General features: G+C 40.8%; 1 protein-coding gene and 1 pseudogene across 1 annotated transcript; one reads left to right on the top strand and one right to left on the bottom strand.

Annotated features, from left to right (window-relative positions):
• Positions 1-1,441: 1,441 nt before the first annotated feature.
• On the top strand, positions 1,442-5,441 carry LOC118372574 (proteasome subunit alpha type-4-like). Its single transcript, XM_052515856.1, has 9 exons — positions 1,442-1,549; positions 2,003-2,031; positions 3,164-3,206; positions 3,330-3,492; positions 3,748-3,825; positions 3,996-4,084; positions 4,257-4,387; positions 4,753-4,876; positions 5,196-5,441. The coding sequence occupies exons 2-9, from the start codon at positions 2,029-2,031 to the stop codon at positions 5,348-5,350; spliced, it is 786 nt and encodes a 261-aa protein (XP_052371816.1). The 5' UTR covers positions 1,442-1,549; positions 2,003-2,028; the 3' UTR covers positions 5,351-5,441.
• Positions 5,442-5,935: 494 nt separating this feature from the next.
• Positions 5,936-13,630, bottom strand: LOC118372582 (ornithine decarboxylase antizyme 2-like; annotated as a pseudogene).
• Positions 13,631-22,127: the final 8,497 nt, after the last annotated feature.

The raw sequence follows: 22,127 nt of genomic DNA, 5'->3' as shown, positions 1-22,127 counted from the left end.
GGCAACCCTGCTCATTTCCCCTGTCTGAGAGATGTGTGTGTGACCAGACCTGATGCGGACATGAAACGGTACAAAGACAAAATTGCAGGACTACTGCGGGAGTTTGAGAAACGTTTTCAGGTATTTGGTGAACTTGAGACAGAATTTTCAGTTTTTCGCTCACCTTTCACAGTTAAAGCTTCTGATCTGCCGGTCGAAATTCAGCTAGAGATAATTGATTTGCAGTGTGATGCAGATTTGAAGGGCAAATTTGCCTCTGTAGGTCTGGACAGATTTTATCAGTATCTACTACCAGGGTACCCCAAATTAACAGCCCTGGCTGCTAAAATTTTGTGCATGTTTGGGACAACCTACCTTTGTGAACAAATTTTCTCAGTGATGAATATCAATAAAACAAAAATGCGTTCAAGGCTCACAAACAAGCACTTAAATGACATTCTGAAAGTGACAGCTAGTCAGGACATGACACCTGGTGTTGATGCACTTGTACAGGCCAAAAGATGCCAAGTTTCAGGTACAAATACAAGTCCAGACTAGACTAACACCTTTAAAATGCTGCCTTAGATACTGTTTGCATTGAAAGAATACAGCTCTGTGAAGATGAATCCTTACTGTGGTGATTTAAAAAATGTGCACTTTAATGTTAGTCAGCAGCTTCAAAACAAAAGTTGTGTGATGGAATTCTACTGTTCATACAACTCCATAAATTTTCAGTATGTATTGTATGTGTATGTATGTTTCATGTATGAAGTTTACAGATTTACAGGACAGGCGAACACTTTCTTCATTACACATTTAAAATCACTCTCCTTAGTTTGTAAGGTGTACGCAGGGATTACATTTAGATTTTATATGCGTATGTGTAAGTGGTTTAAAAATTCCTTTCTTTAAAAGTCTCATTTAATCTTAAAGTGCATTACTATATTTTTCAGTACCAATTAAAGTTTTGTGCCTTTGTACAATCAGTGGGATCAGTTGCAATGCATATTTGTGAATGATAAAAGTAAATTGCACATTTGTCTAAATGAAATGTTTTGTAAAAGGATAGTTCATTAAATTTCAATATTTTCCTAATGTTCTTGTGCTTCTTTACACCAAAACAAAGGAAAGACATGATATTTTGGTTATTTATAGCAGAGTATGGTATAATTTTAATGGTCCGGCCCACTTGACATCTCCCTAGGCCGTATGTGGCCCACGATGCGAAATGAGTTTGACACCCCTAGCTGCTAGAGGAAACTTGAAGTGTCCCTGAGTAGAATGGACCCCCCCCATTCTACCTACAGATAACTCTTTATTGTGCAATATGTAAAAAATAAATAAATGACATATCTTATAGAAATACGTTAAATTTTTCTTTGTATGATAACTAGTATAAAATATAATTAATTGTGCACATTTACACCGTAATTATTCATTTACAAAGTATATAGGACGGAACTTTTATTCTGAAGGACTCCAAAAAATACCGGACCCGGAAGTTCTTAGTTATTCTTGCTTGCTTCCCAGCGGTGTGTCAGCAACAAACTACAGCATCAGGCTAGCTAAGGTAAATAGCTGTTTTATATTCCTGTCTGTTTAGCCACATGTTTACTTTAAAAAATATAATAAATTGCCAAAACGTGACTTCTTGTTAAAACGGCGCCAAAAGTCAGCTAGCCTATCCAGTCATTGTGAAGATGGCTAGCTAAGGGTTAGCATGCTAGCTAGCAAGCATATTTCTGTTTAACATTTGCCTTGTATGAATGAACTAACGTTACTTCGCTAACGTTTGCTGACTAACGTTACTCTAGCTAATTGAGCTACTACTGTAGCTATATGTTAACTTTCTAATTGGCTAGCTAGCTATACTTTAATCAAATAATATAGTTCGCTAACTTACCAGCCCCTGTCTAATAAACAGTAGTCATGATTTGCCATGCCCCTTTTGACAGCAGCACTTATTGATTTGAGCTTTGATTATGGATCTTCATTAATATTGTTGGAATTATTTGTTTCGCAGGTTTTATTTTACAGGCAGGCTGAATCATGGTAAGTAGCTAGCTACGTTAATGTCGCTATCTGTAATGTACAAGTAACTTCAAAAATAAAGGAAACACCAACATAGTGTCTTAAAGTGGCAATATGTAACTTTTTGGGCGACCCGACCAAATTCACAGACATGTGAGTTATAGATTTATCATTCTACTTCAAAGCAAGTCTAAGAAGTAGTAGATCTGTTCTATGTGCGTTATTTCAATGCTTTTTTCCCGTTACGTTTTGTTTTTGCATATTTTACTTTCTGTTTTGTACCAGTTTCAAACAGCTGAAAATACAATATTTTTGGTTATGGAAAATATATTTCTCAGTGGTTTAGAGGGTACAATGATTCTCTACACCAGGGATATTCAACTCTGACCCTACAAGGTCTGGAGCCTGCTGGTTTTCTGTTCTACCTGATAATTAACTGCACCCACCTGGTGTTCCAGGTCTAAATCAGTCTCTGACCAGAGAGCGACAATGGAAGAGAAAAAAAAAAATAGTAGTGGAACTGGCGTCGAGGTCCAGAGTTGAGTTTGAGGGCTCTACACTATAGCTTATTTTGTCAAACTAAAATTAGGCAAACAATTAGAAGTTTTAGCAACCAGGAAATGGCGAAGTGATTTCTTCATAGTGCAACTTTAATAGACCACCACGAGCGGCCAGAACAGCAGCAATGCCCCATTGCATAGATTCTACAAGTGTCTGGAGCTCTATTGGAGGGATGTGACACCTTACATCTATGATAACTTCCATCATTTGTTGTTTCGTTTAATGGTGGTCTCAGGCACCTGTCCAGAATCTCCCATAAGTCTTCAATTGGGTTGAGATCTGGTGACTGAGACACACACACACCCTTTAAACCCCTATGCTCCTTTGAGACCCCTCTTTCAGACACTGAAATCTCTTCTTCTAGCCATGGTAGCCAGAAAAACAGGGTACTTTTTATTTTATTTGCTTAATTAACTCGGGAACCACATCTGTTAAAGCACCTGCTTTCAATATACCTTATATCTCTCATTTACTCGTGTTTCCTTTATTTTGGCACTTACCTGTACATGTTTAATGTGATGCAATTGACTACCTTGCAACTTTTACTTGGGTGCTTTCTTGGGAAATTGTTAACACTTATTTGTTTTTGTAGTCTCGTAGATATGATTCCCGGACGACCATTTTCTCACCTGAAGGCAAGTGTTATCTTTCTAATAACGATGTACTGTCCATAATCAATGTTACCATCACATTCAATACTATATTGTCAAGTGTTCTCCTCTGACCAACCATAACAATTAATTGTTGCTGTTTTACAGGACGCTTATATCAGGTGGAGTATGCCATGGAGGCTATTGGCCACGCCGGCTCATGTCTTGGGATTTTAGCCAATGACGGAGTGCTGTTGGCTGCAGAGAGACGGAACATCCACAAGCTGCTTGATGAGGTTTTCTTCTCAGAGAAGATCTACAAGCTCAATGAGTGAGTATGACCATAGTCTCTCTTGCCAGGCTTATATGTAGTAGCACTGCTATTAGCTTGCCAACTAGACAGGTCAGGATCTTCTCATAAAGCATCTCAAGACTAGGAGTGTTGATCTAGGATCAGGTCTGCATTATTATTATGATCAGAAAAACTGATCCTAGATCAGCACTCCTCCTCTGAAGCTGGGACATGCTGATACATTATACCCATGGGCTGCTCTGTGATTTGGTGTCGTAACCTTTATCCTTTCAGAGACATGGCTTGCAGTGTTGCCGGAATCACCTCCGATGCTAACGTTCTAACCAATGAGCTGAGGCTAATAGCACAGAGGTACGTTGGGTAGTAAAGTCCACGGTCTCTACCTGTGACCCATTTGTTCATTAATTTGTATACAAAGCGATGTACAGTGTTGGTGCAAGACCAACAAGGCATCTCTAGTAATCTAGCACCGTGTCTGTTTATCTGACAGATGATGTGTATGTGTTATTTAATTCACACAGATATCTACTGCAATACCAGGAGCCAATCCCCTGTGAGCAGTTGGTGACAGCGTTGTGTGACATCAAACAGGCCTACACACAGTTTGGAGGTTAGCTATAAGACAAATGACATTAACACCTCAGTTGGGTTCTCTAGTAAACACTGTTGCTGAAACCATATTGGACCAAAGGGCTGTGTGGGAAAAGAACATACCAGAGTCATTAGAGTACAGTTAGGGTAAGCACAGGTTTGATTGTATTTGATGTGTTGTGTGTCTTCAGGGAAGAGGCCGTTTGGAGTGTCTCTGCTGTACATGGGCTGGGACAAACACTACGGCTTCCAGCTGTACCAGAGTGACCCCAGTGGGAACTATGGAGGCTGGAAGGCTACTTGCATCGGCAACAACAGTGCGGTAAGCCTGTTTGCTGTCATCAACATTGGCACAATGCACATGTTTTGGCAGCAGCATTGCCACAAAGTAAAGATGTGAAATGTCACAGTAGATGGTGCTACAGTGTTGACTGGGAATTAACATATAGCTGATACTTTTATGGCATAATATTTCAGCTCCTTTTCTGGATGTCAGACTTATGGCTGCCTAAGTGGCATACTCCCTCTCAATGAAACTAGACACGATTATCTCATTGAGTGGTACTGAGGTTTTAACCTGCGGTAACTTGTGGAATAGACACTGGCTGGAAAACGATTTTAACCAATCAGCATTCAGGATTAGACCCACCCGTTTGTATAAATCATGTTGTCTTTTCCGCGCCCCAGGCTGCAGTGTCCATGTTGAAGCAGGATTTCAAAGAGGGTGAGATGTCGCTGTCCTCTGCCCTGGCGTTGGCCGTCAAAGTCCTGAACAAGACCATGGACGTCAGCAAGCTCTCGGCGGAGAAAGGTAAGATCTACACCTGACATCACTGTTCTAAACAACTCCTGAGCCCGTCCTGCCTTGGCGCACACTGAGTAAACAGACTGGAGATGTTGTGTAGAGTGGGACAGTGTTATCCTAATTCACAGCTGTTCTATGGAGAGGAGGCTAGTGATGATGATGTCTAAAACATTAGACATCATCAGCTGTTGTACATCATGCACACATACTGTGTATAATAAATATGTTGTGTGTCTAGAGATGTGCATATTAAGCGATACGTCTGTAATTCATCCTGAGATATGAACATAGACTGTATGACTCATGGATATCTTGACCTCCCCAGTGGAAATAGCCACCCTGACGCGAGAAGACGGAAAGACCAAGATCAAGGTGCTGAAACAGAAAGAGGTGGAGGAGCTGATCAAACGACACGAGGCTGAAGAAGCCAAGGCCGAGAAGGACAAGAAAGACAAAGAACAGAAGGAGAAGGACAAATAAACACGTATTTAGAATTCATACTTTCCTAAAAAATCCCGTAATGTGTTACGCGCCTGTTTGTCTTTTTCTTTATTAAAATATTGAAACCAAATGTGCTGATAGAATCTCTAGTTTTATTATGGTGTGATAACTATTGTGTAGCCAGGCAGACTTCTCAGAAATACTTTGAGGACTGCAGTAACCCCCCTCAAAAGCCAAGGCACGGGAAAGAATAATGCCACAGGGTATGTCCTGATTGTTTAGAGAATTTCACTGTTAATAATAATAATAATATATGCCATTTAGCAGACGCTTTTATCCAAAGCGACTTACAGTCATGTGTGCATACATTCTACGTATGGGTGGTCCCGGGAATCAAACCCACTACCCTGGCGTTACAAGCGCCATGCTCTACCAACTGAGCTACAGAAGGACATGTTCAGTAGGGCACACAGTAGCAACACATTTTAAAGCACTTGTTATTAAGTTCAGCTTGATTCACTTAGAACAACCAATATACTTGTATGCAATATACTTGGATTCACATCATTACACATGGGCTGTTAACTAATGTTAAGTTCCAAAACACAATACTGACAAGAACAGCGGTATAACAGGAATTTTATTCCATATTTAGTGTCACGACATGGAAATCTAAAATGTATATAGAAATTCTAAGACACGATAGTATAACAAGTAGGAAGAGTGTGCATAGTATGTAAGTTGTATCAGCAACAGGGGAATGTAGGTTCTTGCTTTCACACGTGCAGCCTAATCTTCTCAACTGAACGCACAAGCAGAATGGAAAGTGAGTCCAGTACACAGTATGTATTAAGTGCTCCCCTGACCTCTGCTAAATCTGTCAATAATGGGAGTTTACATGGATCAATCACTCAATTCAAGACAGACATTTGCACTTTAAAATACATTTGTTGCAGCGGTTCAGTCAAAGAAATAGTCCTGAAAGCGTACCCGTAATTTAGTTATCCAGAAGTCTGGATTCCAATTTGTGCCATATTGCCCTTAGCCCCCTCTTCCAGTACACTGTTTTATATTATCACAGTCCCTCGCCTTTAGCTGCACTGTGGAGTTTAAGTTAATATTTTTTAGCACTGAGTGTCCCACTTGTACTAGAAGATGTGGCAACATTTACAGTTTAGTCATTTAGCAGATGCTTTTATCCCAAAATACTTAAAGTAGTGAGTGCATATTTTTTTCACACTGTTCCTCCGGGGGAATCGAACCCACAACCCTGCTCTACCAACTGAGCCACACAGGTGATAACATGCCAGACGTCAAGAACGCAGCCGCCTAATAGGTTCAATCTGTTTGGTTATCTCCTTGAAGGTTCTATCACTGAAGAGGTCTAAAGAATTAATGGCTTGCTCTCCGTCATGACTACAGCACTACGTATGAGAAGTGCAGAGAGGAAGAGAGAGGCGAGTCTTGTCCCAATATGCTTAAATAGATTCCTTTTCTTGTTTCCTATCACCACCACAGGAAAAAAACATAAAGGTCAGTTAGGCATGGAAAAGAGACTATTGGGTCAGAGCAAAGATGAGTGATCCTCTCCTGATCAACCCAAACATCAATCTTCCTCTGACTCCGGGCATGTTGGACTCATGGAGTAGCCCAAAAACACAAGGTCTGCTCGGGGTGGTATCAGAGGGTGGCCTGGTTTCACAATCTCAAACCCTATGTAGTGGAAAGTCCTGGTAAGAAGTGCTGGAAAGACGTAGAAAACAGGATGTTAACGTGACTGTTCAGACCATCTCTAAATTCAGTTTCCCTTTTTCAATTTTAGTGGGCACTTTGCACTATTCCTGATGTTTTTTTAGTAGTATGGTTAGAAGTCACTAACGTGACATTCATTTATCAATTCATCTTTCAACTAATTGAATAATGTGTCTAATATAAAGCAGCACTTATTTTTTTTATTTCACCTTTATTTAACCAGGTAGACTAGTCGAGAACAAGTTCTCATTTACAACTGATAAAGCAGAGCAGTGCGACACAAACAACACATGGAATAAACAAGCGCACAGTCAATAATACAATAGGAAAAAAAAGTCTTATATGCCGTGTGTGCAAATGGCGTGAGGAGGTAAGGCAATAAATAGGCCATACTAGTGAGGTAATTACAATTTAGTAAATTAACACGAGTGATAGATGTGCAGATGATGATGTGCAAGTAGAAATGCTGGTGTGCAAAAGAGCAGAAAAGTAAATAAAAACAATATGGGGATGAGGTAGGAAGATTGGATGGGCTATTTACAGATGGGCTATGTACAGCTGCAGTGATCGGTTAACTGCTCAGATTGCTGATGTTGAAAGTTGGTGAGGGAAATATAAGTCTCCAACTTCAGTAATTTTTGCAATTCGTTCCAGTCACTAGCAGAGAACTGGAAGGAAAGGTGAGGTGTTGGCTTAGGGGATGACCAGTGAGATATACCTGCTGGAGCGCATACTACGGGTGCGTGTTGTTATAGTGACCAGAGAGCTGAGATAAGGCAGAGCTTTACCTAACAAAGACTTATAGATGACCTGGAGCCAGTGGGTCTGGCGACGAATATGCAGCGAGGGCCAGCCGACGAGAGCATACAGGTCGCAGTGGTGGGTAGTATATGGGGCTTTGGTTGTCAAAACGGATGGCACTGTGATAGACTGCATCCAGTTTTCTGAGTAGAGTGTTGGAGGCTATTTTGTAAATGACATCGCCGAAGTCGAGGATCGGTAGGATAGTCAGTTTTACGAGGGCATGTTTTGGCGGCGTGAGTGAAGGAGGTTGCGAAATAGGAAGCAGATTCTAGATTTAATTTTGGATTGGAGATGTTTAATATGAGTCTGGAAGGAAAGTTTACAGTCTAGCCAGACACCTAGGTATTTGTAGTTGTCCACATATTCAAAGTCAGAACTGTCCAGAGTAGTGATGCTAGTCGGGCGTGCGGGTGCGGGCGGCGAACGGTTGAAAAGCATGCATTTAGTTTTACTAGCATTTAAGAGCAGTTGGAGTGTTGTATGGCATTGAGGCTCGTTTGGAGGTTTGTTAACAGTGTCCAAAGAAGGGCTAGATGTATACACTACACATGAAAGAAAATGTGTCTAGACTTCGACATACCTTGATCCACTCTGCTTTTGGAGAACCATAGAAACACATGGCTGACTCCTAACTTTTCTTCCGAGAACATGAGGAGACTGGTGAGTCTGATAAGAGAGAAGAGGGGAAAGAAGATAGGGGTGTATCTCAAATGTAAGTGTGGCTCCTTTGTGTTCCCTTCCATACTCATGTACACTGAAATATGCAGGATTCTCCCAAAGTAGTCCTCTGTGGCTCCACCCAGTACAGCACATATACAGCTGCAGGCTAAGGTTAAATCTAGACTTTGTTTCCTCTATCGCAATCGCTCCTCACCCCCTACCCATGCTAGATTACGGAGACGTAATTTATAGATCGGCAGGTAAGGGTGCTCTCGAGCGGCTAGATGTTCTGTACCATTTGGAACGAGCTGCAAAAAACACTCAAACTGGACCGCATCACTACATTTGAAGACTCAATCATGGACACTCTTACTGACACTTGTGGCTGCTTCAGGTGCTGTATTGTTGTCTCTACCTTTTTGCCCTTTGTGCTGTTGTCTGTCCCCAACAATGCTTGTACCATGTTGTGTTGCTACCGTGCTGTGTTGTCATGTTGTGTTGCTACCATGCTGTGTTGTCATGTGTTGCTGCCATGCTGTGTTGTGTTGTTGTCTTAGGTCTCTCTTTATGTAGTGGTGTCTCTTGTCGTGATGCGTGTTTTGTCCTACATTTTATTTCTAATCCTAGCCCCCGTCCCCACAGGAGGCCTCTTGTCTCTTGAAGGCCGTCATCGTAAATAATCATTTGTTGTTTGTTTGTTGTTGTTTTAAAGTGCACGTTTTTTAATTTAAAATCTGAAAAATGTATTTTTTTATACTTAATTCCAGCCTTACTGATGGCATAATGCATGGTTATAACAGGTGTATGTATGCATGACTATAAAGCCAGCAAGGATAGATGGCAGTTCCTCCTCACCCCTCTTTGCTGCCCTCAGGGAGTGAACCCTCTGGGATCTCCAGGAAGAGGCTGTCTGAGAGGAACATAGTCTCCCAGCATGCATTGCGTTGCTCGCTCAGCTGGTAGTGAAAGTGCAGGATGGGAAGAGATCCACGCACAGAGGTCACCTGGGTCACTGTCAGCCTTCCATCCTGAGAGAGGGAAGCAAAACGTGTTGGCACACTGTTCGATACAGATCTTCCACAGTTATTAGATGGACAAGGTTTTGACCCATAACATATGTCTTTGTCAGCTTTCTATCTAGGAACTAGATCAGTTACACTTTAGCCTGATCTAGCATCTATCTCAGTAAGGGAATCCTGTTGTTATGATTATTGCCTATGAGCGTAATATTTTTTCTAACCAATGGACCTCCAGCAGAATTACTCTCTTCACCATTGTTGTTTGATCGACACAGTGACTGACATTACACATAGTGACATTAACCTGTACACATAGTGACATTCACCTGTACACATAGTGACATTAACCTGATACACATAGTGACATTAACCTGATACACATAGCGACATTAACATGTACACATAGTGACATTAACATGTACACATAGTGACATTAACCTGTACACATAGTGACATTAACCTGTACACATAGTGACATTCACCTGTACACATAGTGACATTAACCTGATACACATAGTGACATTAACATGTACACATAGTGACATTAACAGATACACATATTGACAATAACCTGTAAATTACACACAGGGATATTCAAGCCATTCTCTGCCTGTTCTCCCATTTTGACTAATTCCAGGCAGTCTAGGATGAAACTTGTCCTTGTTTACAAGGGTCACTTGTTCACTACTAAAAGAAGCAAGGATTAACCTAACTTTAAGAGCATGCTTTTGGGCGTGTGTAGGAATGCTGAGTATCTTTGGGCTCGTGTCATTTTGTGGTTCACTAGCGTTCTGGGTTAACGAGAGTGGGTTTTGGCGCCTGACACAGTGACCCACATCCCTGAACATGTTAACAAGTAGCTAAACAGACCATGTAAACTGACTGCAGTCTCTCAAATGGTAGATGGAGCATCAAGTGAAGTGCCTGTGGGCTTATGGCTATAAAGCTAAACAGTACGATGCAATGTATTTTTTGACAAAATGTGCTAATTTTAAACATTCATCTTTGTAATATCCTCATGGTTATTAAAACAGACATCCTTCCTAATTTCTTCCCTTAATGACCTATGTGTTTGGATGAGTGAAATTCAAGTTTCTAACCCCATTGCTTTAACCAATCCAATTCTCTCAGGTCTTTGATTGATAACTTCAATAGAGGAAGAATACATTGTTTGGCTATTGGGATGGGGCCCTATAGGGACTCACTTTGTGAAGGAGCACATGAAGAGGGGGATCCCTGCCAGTCCCTCGCCCACCTGGGATCTTCAGCGGTGGGTGAGGGGCATCAGGAGCACCACAGAGGCCCTGGAGCCTGGCGTTTGGAGCAGCCCATATACGACACCAACATGGGACTGGCGGTACACAGAACAACAAGGTGAGGTTGGCTAAGTCATGCTAAAGTTATTGTAATATAAGTGGCCTTGGATAGGATGGTCAGTTAGCATAGGGTACCAGTTCAAATAAAAACAGAGACACTAGCCTGACCCAAAAAAGCCTTTCACCTCAGAGTGCTATTGTACTGTATATGCAGGCTGGGATTAAAGCAGCCTATTGTACTTCCAACTAAACCAACCTTTAAAAAACTCATTATTTACAGCTCACTGGCAGAGAGGGAATCAGGTCATGAATTAAGAGCCTGGCTAGGAAACCATGACCTAGTGTGTGCTAGTGGACATGTAACCTCTAACCTGACCTATATACCAGTGGAGGCTGCTGATGGGGAGGACGGCTCATAATAATGTCTGGAATGGAGCAAATGGAATGGCATCAAACACATGTATTTGATACCATTCCACTGACTCCGCTCCAGCCATTACCACGAGCCCGTCCTTCCCAATTAAGGTACCACTCCTGTGCTGTATACTGAAAACACATCACAACAAGACACCTATAAAACTTTCTAGAAAAGTAGGGCTCAGGTCCATCTAACTGACCACCCACATATTATTAACAACATCTCAGTGTGCTGCACTGTGGGAGGAGAGAGTCTACTATCCATTCAAGCAAGGGTACTATTTCTGAGTGGCTTATCTAATTCTCTAGGGGGGAGGAGTCTGCATAAAGCAGCGGTTGTGTAACAGGGACAGATCCGGTGGCTGGAATTGTGCTGTGGCAGAGATCCTCATAGCCCTACTATGTGCTGTGAATCAAATCAAATTGTATTGGTCACATACACATGTTTAGCAGATGTTATTGCGGGTGTAGCGAAGTGCTTGTAACGTTTGAAAAAGGAGATTGAAGGAAAAAATGATGCAATGAAACTACTCTATGCAAATAACAAAACTATGTTACAGCGATGTAAAATGGAGATGGATTTGCTATTGATATTTTGTCATTCGATAGTGGTTCATGAATCATTCAAATGAAGCTGTTGAGCCAGTAGTCAATAAAAGTGATTCCTGAGGCATGCATGATGCACTGTTTTGAGGAACAATGGGCAACACGGGTTTCAGACCGTCTGTCTACAGATGTTATCCCTGTTTTGAGGAACAATGGGCAACACGGGTTTCAGACCGTCTGTCTACAGATGTTATCCCTGTTTTGAGGAACAATGGGCAACACGGGTTTCAGACCGTCTGTCTACAGATGTTATCCCTGTTTTGAGGAACAATGGGCAACACGGGTTTCAGACCGTCTGTCTACAGATGTTATCCCTGTTTTGAGGAACAATGGGCAACACGGGTTTCAGACCGTCTGTCTACAGATGTTATCCCTGTTTTGAGGAACAATGGGCAACACGGGTTTCAGACCGTCTGTCTACAGATGTTATCCCTGTTTTGAATGCATGTACTTTTCACAAATTGGATATTATACCTGGTGACCTACACGAGTCATTATCAGATACACAGGTCACAGGATATATATATATATATATATTAAACTTCAAATAACAATCACTTTAAGTAGCTAGCTATCTGTAATAGAACAATATGTTGAAGTGCCCAATCTCACCCTTAAAAAAACAGCATTAATTATTGTAGGAATGACACCAACAGAATAGCTGCAAAAGTGTTGTTGCTCTGTAAAAAGTAAGATATTCCTGTTTTTAGACAGCAGCATATTTCACCATACATTAAGTTTGCAATATTAATTCATATATTTGCTAAATGTTGTTCAAATCATGTAATCAATCTGTTACGCAAATTAAACCAACAATATCAGTAATTCTTACCTCTCTTCAGTGGCAGACATGAGAAAAGAATGAAAAAGGAATTTCCTTACAACCAAAACAATAGCTATTCAATAGACGTTCGGCAGAATAATTCACCATCCGTGAAGCGCCAAGTAGTCCTAAAGACGGTCCTATTTTTGTGTTGCGGTGCAGCGCAGATGGGTCTGGACTGCTCTCCGTCTGGCCTGTGTGCACCGTGTAAAGACAAACTGGGATCATGACAGGAGTTCCCTGGTGATCAATCCTCCAAATTTCCAGCAGATGGTGCTACAACACCTAACAGTAAAACAAGTGTAGAAATGCGGAAGTCAAAACGTAGTTACAAAAAAAGTGTAGAAATGCGGAAATAAAAACGTAGTTATAAAAAAAGTTCCCCAAAAAAGTCGATACTGTGTTGAAGACGAGCAGCTGCTGAACCCAGCTATCAAAAGCGTATTCTCCGTAGTGTAAATGTAACCGACTGAGTAGGCATAGTTATATAGCTCCTGTCACCCAATGGCAGGCCTTCAATGTGTTAAGCTGAGTATTATTGCACAGTTCCTGGAAAAGTCGTCCACTATTACTTGGCTGGGCCTAGCTAGTTAACTTTAGCGCGCTCAAAGTGGTCATATTTAGCCAGCTAAACTCACTTTAAAAATGCACATATTTAATATAATTGATTCATAATGTCAACATGAAAAATAATGACATGTCATATAGGCCGGTAATACTAATGCACACCAGACCAACGAAAGGCATGGTTTAGACATAGCCTGGCATTCTCCACACCAAGGATAGGCAAACTCCAGTCCTTGGGACAGTATTTCAAAAACATTTTGGGGGATCAGAATGATCCGGATTCTGTAATCCTCATTTTTGCTATCCCGGACCAAATCGATCTGTCTGTTTTTGAACCGATTTTCCAGAAAATAATTGGATAGGATCGTTCTGATCCGGAACCACAATATCAAGGTCACAGAATCCAGATGTTCAGTGCTTTGAACAGACCTACACCTCGCCATCTACTGGACAGGTTGTGTTACTACTTCTTCATTGTCATAGAGAAACAGACATGAATTAAACTACATGAATAATGTACCTTGATTCAAAATAGTAGAGCCTGCATTTCACTTATAAGTAAATGTATGTATTTATTTGACACTTCTCAATATAACAACTGACCACATTGGCTTACCTATACTGTGGTCAATTGTATTAATTTTTTAACCTTTTTTTTTTTTTAACTAGGCAAGCCAGTTAAGAACACATTCTTATTTACAATGATGTCCTACCAGGGAACAGTGGGTTAACTGCCTTGTTCAGGGGCAGAACGACGGATTTTTACCATGTCAGCTCGGGGACATTTAATATAATGAACCTTTGGTTTTCAGATGGAAAAACGTTTTTGATAAAGCTCCCCTGAGTTACATTGATATTTCTTGGTTGTAGTGCCTTTCACCTTCCTAAATCCACCCTCCTAGTGGAATCGAGATGATCAAAACTATCCTAATCACTACGTTTGAGTTTTGAAAAATGCTAAATGACCTACAATCTCTGATTTAAAGGTCAGATTGGATGACCAAATCCTTATCCCTATCCGGAGGATCAGAATCCTATTTTTCAGTTTTGGAAAAAAAACTATTCTAATCCTATCCGATAGGGGTAATCCAATCAGATACATTTTGAACAACCATCCCCAGGGGTCTGATTGACGCACTTTATTGCCACACTCAACCAACACACTTGACTTCCAAAACTGCTTATCATAGGCTTCTGTTTAGAATGCAATATGTTTAATCAGTTGTGTAATCATTAGTCCAAAACGTTTTGCAACGAAAAATAAGATTTTCTATTGGACAAATTCAGGTAGGTCCCTCCCCGTTTCGTTCCATTTGCTTCTGTTTGGTTCCTAGTGAATACACCCTAGGTGTGTGAGCTGCTCCAGAGCTATATGTGTAATGTCTTAATAAAACTCAGTTTTTCTTAATTAAACTAATGTCTTGATAAAAATCAGTTTGGCTACTCCAGAACATGAGGCCGAAGACTTAAATGGGCCAACAACCAGTCAAAGCTATTGCCAGTAATAAATAAACATTTTAGTTTGTGAAGAAACGCTAGTTCTCTAGATAATAAAGAGACATTGACATTATTCAATCCCCATTCTTTCTTTGTTTTTCTCAAGTGAATGACAAACTAGGAACACTATTTCTTCTTCTTGGTGCAGAGCATTATTTGGCAGAGAGGAAAGGTCTTGTGTCAAAACTAGTTATCAAAATATTTGATGTCTGACCTGATTGTTCTATTCAGATGGATACAATATACAACCTTCTCCAGCAGCCTAGACTGGACACCTACCACCACAAATTCCTCACTTTGGGTGTCCAAGACGAGAGAGAGTTCACCGATGGCGTAAATGGTGAAGATTTAGACAAAATGGGTAAGGTCACAGACCGGTTACTGACTCAGGTGATTTAAAGTATCCCATCATGCCAACAACTGCATTATTCCACTGTAAACAGTTTTGCCTGGTCATATGTAAACTGTTCTGCTTGGTCATACAGTGCCTTGCGAAAGTATTCGGCCCCCTTGAACTTTGTGACCTTTTGCCACATTTCAGGCTTCAAACATAAAGATATAAAACTGTATTTTTTTGTGAAGAATCAACAACAAGTGGGACACAATCATGAAGTAGAATGACATTTATTGGATATTTCAAACTTTTTTAACAAATCAAAAACTGAAAAATTGGGCGTGCAAAATTATTCAGCCCCTTTACTTTCAGTGCAGCAAACTCTCTCCAGAAGTTCAGTGAGGATCTCTGAATGATCCAATGTTGACCAAAATGACTAATGATGATAAATACAATCCACCTGTGTGTAATCAAGTCTCCGTATAAATGCACCTGCACTGTGATAGCCTCAGAGGTCCGTTAAAAGCGCAGAGAGCATCATGAAGAACAAGGAACACACCAGGCAGGTCCGAGATACTGTTGTGAAGAAGTTTAAAGCCGGATTTGGATACAAAATGTTTTCCCAAGCTTTAAACATCCCAAGGAGCACTGTGCAAGCAATAATATTGAAATGGAAGGAGTATCAGACCACTGCAAATCTACCAAGACCTGGCCGTCCCTCAACTTTCAGCTCATACAAGGAGAAGACTGATCAGAGATGCAGCCAAGAGGCCCATGATCACTCTGGATGAACTGCAGAGATCTACAGCTGAGGTGGGAGACTCTGTCCATAGGACAACAATCAGTCGTATATTGCACAAATCTGGCCTTTATGGAATAGTGGCAAGAAGAAAGCCATTTCTTAAAGATATCCATAAAAAGTGTCATTTAAAGTTTGCCACAAGCCACCTGGGAGACACACCAAACATGTGGAAGAAGGTGCTCTGGTCAGATGAAACCAAAATTGAACTTTTTGGCAACAATGCAAAACGTTATGTTTGGCGTAAAAGCAACACAGCTCATCACCCTGAACACACCATCCCCACTGTCAAACATGGTGGTGGCAGCATCATGGTTTGGGCCTGCTTTTCTTCAGCAGGGACAGGGAAGATGGTTAAAATTGATGGGAAGATGGATGGAGCCAAATACAGGACCATTCTGGAAGAAAACCTGATGGAGTCTGCAAAAGACCTGAGACTGGGACGGAGATTTGTCTTCCGAATACTTTCGCAAGGCACTGTATATACATATATATATACACACATATATATATATAAATATATATATATATATATACACATATATACAGTGCCTTGCGAAAGTATTCGGCCCCCTTGAACTTTGCGACCTTTTGCCACATTTCAGGCTTCAAACATAAAGATATAAAACTGTATTTTTTTGTGAAGAATCAACAACAAGTGGGACACAATCATGAAGTGGAACGACATTTATTGGATATTTCAAACTTTTTTAACAAATCAAAAACTGAAAAATTGGGCGTGCAAAATTATTCAGCCCCCTTAAGTTAATACTTTGTAGAGCCACCTTTTGCTGCGATTACAGCTGTAAGTCGCTTGGGGTATGTCTCTATCAGTTTTGCACATCGAGAGACTGACATTTTTTCCCATTCCTCCTTGCAAAACAGCTCGAGCTCAGTGAGGTTGGATGGAGAGCATTTGTGAACAGCAGTTTTCAGTTCTTTCCACAGATTCTCGATTGGATTCAGGTCTGGACTTTGACTTGGCCATTCTAACACCTGGATATGTTTATTTTTGAACCATTCCATTGTAGATTTTGCTTTATGTTTTGGATCATTGTCTTGTTGGAAGACAAATCTCCGTCCCAGTCTCAAACGATCCATGTTGATGTAACAAAGTTATACAATATAATAGTTAGATTATCTCCTCCGTTTTGTTATAGCTAAATAATACTTCTCCATCCAACCTTTTAGGTGCTAGTGGATTCAAGCTCCTCCATGAATGAGACATGCTATGATTCCCATGACAACATGACACGGTTGGATGCTGTTAAACAGCTCTTTGATAACTTCGCAACTAGAAGCATGGCGTACAATTCTCATCATGTCATTGGCCTGGTGAAGTTTGACTCATCAGTTAAAACTCTCCACACATTTACAGAGACTCTGGAGACCTTCAAGGTAAATATATTTTCTCATTTCTGTTTTATGAATGCAAAATAGCGATGGAGGTGATTTCAATAAGATCCATTCGAGTACTGTACTGAGATCACATACGTACTCCCCTCAAACCTGTCTTAAAGACTGAAACTGAGACTCGGCTATATGATGTCGCCTCGAGCAGCACTGTACATGTTACAGAGGAGCGTGATGCACTACGATGCACTCAGAGGATCTGCATGTGTATGGAGGCGCTTCAAATGTTGTAGTTTATGTGTGCGTTGCTGACTTTAGCATGCATCTGCAAACCTCACATAATATTAGAGATATTAGTAGATATTTTTGGCACTTACAGGAACACGTACACAGTCTGGAGGCCAATGGATGCACTGTGCTGTATGATGCCTTGAAACGTGGCATGTCTCAACTGAAACAAGTTGGAGAGCAATTTCCAGACTGCAGACTTCACATCATATGTCTCACAGATGGGAAGGATGATGGGTAAATAGAATGATACTTTTTCAGTGTGTAAAACAGTGATTACCTTGACGTTACATTCATTGCGATAACACAAAGGTATTGTTCGATTGGATTGATTGGTTGATAATTCTATCCGTAGATCAATGACCGAACCAGATGCTGTCACAACCAAACTGATGAGCCTGAACATTGTTGTTGATGCCATCGTTGTTGGAGAGGTGGACAACAACGTGCTGCGTGGAATCAGCAATGCAACAGGTACTGTATAATGTGTAAAGAGATTCTGGTTTATATCCCAGCAGTGGACGTACGCCACCATCATGATGTCTTCTTGTGGCTGAGATATGGACGTAGAATCAGAATGAATGCATTTTGTCCAATCATTTCTCATTGTTATATCATTTTGGCCTGACTGCACTCAAAAACACAAGTAAAACATGAAATGTTTTTGATATGAGGTTTACTGCATTTGGGATAAACATTTTTTTGAAGGAAAATTGTTTCATGTCAGTATTCAATATTACAGTATATCATAATATTACAGTTTATTGTAATATAGATGACAATTGACATGAAAATATATTTTGTAACAGGGTTGTAAAGGGTTTAAAATCTGGACGTACTTGGTTACTAATTCACTAGTGGTTGGGTTTTCATTTTGATCCATCTTTTTACAGCCAGTTTGCATTCCCTTGGAAGTTTGAATTGCATTTGGTTAAATGAAGATGACAGCAGTCTACAGTCTAATACAATGTTAGGCAGCCATTGGGTGTTTTTTGAGCCCCTACATAACAATGTCCTATTTTATACATATTTGGTTAAGTAATAACAATGAAGCAACTGAATCCACTCCATGTCTTCTTTTAGGAGGGTGTTGTTTCAAACCATCCATGTCTTTTAGGAGGGTGTTGTTTCAAACCATCCATGTCTTTTAGGAGGGTGTTGTTTCAAACCATCCATGTCTTTTAGGAGGGTGTTGTTTCAAACCATCCATGTCTTTTAGGAGGGTGTTGTTTCAAACCATCCATGTCTTCTTATAGGAGGGTGTTGTTTCAAACCATCCATGTCTTTTAGGAGGGTGTTGTTTCAAACCATCCATGTCTTTTAGGAGGGTGTTGTTTCAAACCATCCATGTCTTTTAGGAGGGTGTTGTTTCAAACCATCCATGTCTTCTTATAGGAGGGTGTTGTTTCAAACCATCCATGTCTTTTAGGAGGGTCCATGTCTTTTAGTTTCAAACCATCCATGTCTTTTAGGAGGGTGTTGTTTCAAACCATCCATGTCTTTTAGGAGGGTGTTGTTTCAAACCATCCATGTCTTTTAGGAGGGTGTTGTTTCAAACCATCCATGTCTTCTTATAGGAGGGTGTTGTTTCAAACCATCCATGTCTTCTTATAGGAGGGTGTTGTTTCAAACCATCCATGTCTTCTTATAGGAGGGTGTTGTTTCAAACCATCCATGTCTTCTTATAGGAGGGTGTTGTTTCAAACCATCCATGTCTTCTTATAGGAGGGTGTTGTTTCAAACCATCCATGTCTTCTTATAGGAGGGTGTTGTTTCAAACCATCCATGTCTTTTAGGAGGGTGTTGTTTCAAACCATCCATGTCTTCTTATAGGAGGGTGTTGTTTCAAACCATCCATGTCTTTTAGGAGGGTGTTGTTTCAAACCATCCATGTCTTTTAGGAGGGTGTTGTTTCAAACCATCCATGTCTTCTTATAGGAGGGTGTTGTTTCAAACCATCCATGTCTTCTTATAGGAGGGTGTTGTTTCAAACCATCCATGTCATTTAGGAGGGTGTTGTTTCAAACCATCCATGTCATTTAGGAGGGTGTTGTTTCAAACCATCCATGTCATTTAGGAGGGTGTTGTTTCAAACCATCCATGTCATTTAGGAGGGTGTTGTTTCAAACCATACATGTCTTCTTATGGGAGGGTGTTGTTTCAAACCATCCATGTCATTTAGGAGGGTGTTGTTTCAAACCATCCATGTCATTTAGGAGGGTGTTGTTTCAAACCATACATGTCTTCTTATGGGAGGGTGTTGTTTCAAACCATCCATGTCTTTTAGGAGGGTGTTGTTTCAAACCATCCATGTCATTTAGAGGGTGTTGTTTCAAACCATACATGTCTTCTTATAGGAGGGTGTTGTTTCAAACCATCCATGTCTTCTTAGGAGGGTGTTGTTTCAAACCATCCATGTCTTTTAGGAGGGTGTTGTTTCAAACCATCCATGTCTTCTTATAGGAGGGTGTTGTTTCAAACCATCCATGTCTTTTAGGAGGGTGTTGTTTCAAACCATCCATGTCTTTTAGGAGGGTGTTGTTTCAAACCATCCATGTCTTCTTAGAGGAGGGTGTTGTTTCAAACCATCCATGTCTTTTAGGAGGGTGTTGTTTCAAACCATCCATGTCTTTTAGGAGGGTGTTGTTTCAAACCATCCATGTCTTTTAGGAGGGTGATGTTTCAAACCATCCATGTCTTTTAGGAGGGTGTTGTTTCAAGCCATCCATGTCTTCTTATAGGAGGGTGTTGTTTCAAACCATCCATGTCTTCTTATAGGAGGGTGTTGTTTCAAACCATCCATGTCTTCTTATAGGAGGGTGTTGTTTCAAGCCATCCATGTCTTCTTATAGGAGGGTGATGTTTCAAACCATCCATGTCTTCTTATAGGAGGGTGTTGTTTCAAACCATCCATGTCTTATAGGAGGGTGTTGTTTCAAACCATCCATGTCTTCTTATAGGAGGGTGTTGTTTCAAACCATCCATGTATTTTAGGAGGGTGTTGTTTCAAACCATCCATGGCTTCCATGGCTTCTTAGGAGGGTGTTGTTTCAAACCATCCATGTCTTCTTATAGGAGGGTGATGTTTCAAACCATCCATGTCTTGTAGGAGGGTGTTGTTTCAAACCATCCATGGCTTCTTATAGGAGGGTGATGTTTCAAACCATCCATGTCTTCTTATAGGAGGGTGTGGTTTCAAACCATCCATGTCTTTTAGGAGGGTGTTGTTTCAAACCATCCATGTCTTCTTATGGGAGGGTGTGGTTTCAAACCATCCATGTCTTTTAGGAGGGTGATGTTTCAAACCATCCATGTCTTTTAGGAGGGTGTTGTTTCAAACCATCCATGTCTTATAGGAGGGTGATGTTTCAAACCATCCATGTCTTCTTATAGGAGGGTGATGTTTCAAACCATCCATGGCTTGTAGGAGGGTGTTGTTTCAAACCATCCATGTCTTATAGGAAGGAGGGTGTTGTTTCAAACCATCCATGTCTTATAGGAGGGTGATGTTTCAAACCATCCATGTCTTGTAGGAGGGTGTTGTTTCAAACCATCCATGTCTTTTAGGAGGGTGTTGTTTCAAACCATCCATGGCTTGTAGGAGGGTGTTGTTTCAAACCATCCATGGCTTCTTATAGGAGGGTGATGTTTCAAACCATCCATGTCTTGTAGGAGGGTGTTGTTTCAAACCATCCATGGCTTGTAGGAGGGTGTTGTTTCAAACCATCCATGTCTTCTTATAGGAGGGTGATGTTTCAAACCATCCATGGCTTGTAGGAGGGTGTTGTTTCAAACCATCCATGGCTTCTTATAGGAGGGTGTTGTTTCAAACCATCCATGTCTTTTAGGAGGGTGTTGTTTCAAACCATCCATGTCTTCTTATAGGAGGGTGTTGTTTCAAACCATCCATGTCTTTTAGGAGGGTGTTGTTTCAAACCATCCATGTCTTCTTATAGGAGGGTGTTGTTTCAAACCATCCATGTCTTTTAGGAGGGTGTTGTTTCAAACCATCCATGTCTTCTTATAGGAGGGTGTTGTTTCAAACCATCCATGTCTTTTAGGAGGGTGTTGTTTCAAACCATCCATGTCTTCTTATAGGAGGGTGTTGTTTCAAACCATCCATGTCTTATAGGAGGGTGTTGTTTCAAACCATCCATGTCTTATAGGAGGGTGATGTTTCAAACCATCCATGTCTTCTTATAGGAGGGTGATGTTTCAAACCATCCATGGCTTGTAGGAGGGTGTTGTTTCAAACCATCCATGTCTTCTTATAGGAGGGTGATGTTTCAAACCATCCATGTCTTGTAGGAGGGTGTTGTTTCAAACCATCCATGTCTTTTAGGAGGGTGTTGTTTCAAACCATCCATGTCTTCTTATAGGAGGGTGTTGTTTCAAACCATCCATGTCTTCTTATAGGAGGGTGTTGTTTCAAACCATCCATGTCTTCTTATAGGAGGGTGTTGTTTCAAACCATCCATGTCTTTTAGGAGGGTGTTGTTTCAAACCATCCATGTCTTTTAGGAGGGTGTTGTTTCAAACCATCCATGTCTTCTTATAGGAGGGTGTTGTTTCAAACCATCC

This window comes from Oncorhynchus keta, unplaced genomic scaffold, assembly GCF_023373465.1.
Source record: "Oncorhynchus keta strain PuntledgeMale-10-30-2019 unplaced genomic scaffold, Oket_V2 Un_scaffold_3208_pilon_pilon, whole genome shotgun sequence".
Classification (NCBI taxonomy): Eukaryota; Metazoa; Chordata; class Actinopteri; order Salmoniformes; family Salmonidae; genus Oncorhynchus; species Oncorhynchus keta.
Note: the sequence above shows the minus strand (reverse complement) of the source record. Positions and strands in the feature narration are given on the sequence as shown.

Bases quoted from the DNA above. Each gene is read 5' to 3' on its own strand.
- LOC118372574 (XM_052515856.1), top strand. The intron at 3,826-3,995 runs GTACGTTGGGTA...TAATTCACACAG, and splicing joins CTGAGGCTAATAGCACAGAG to ATATCTACTGCAATACCAGG. The intron at 4,085-4,256 runs GTTAGCTATAAG...GTGTGTCTTCAG, and splicing joins GGCCTACACACAGTTTGGAG to GGAAGAGGCCGTTTGGAGTG.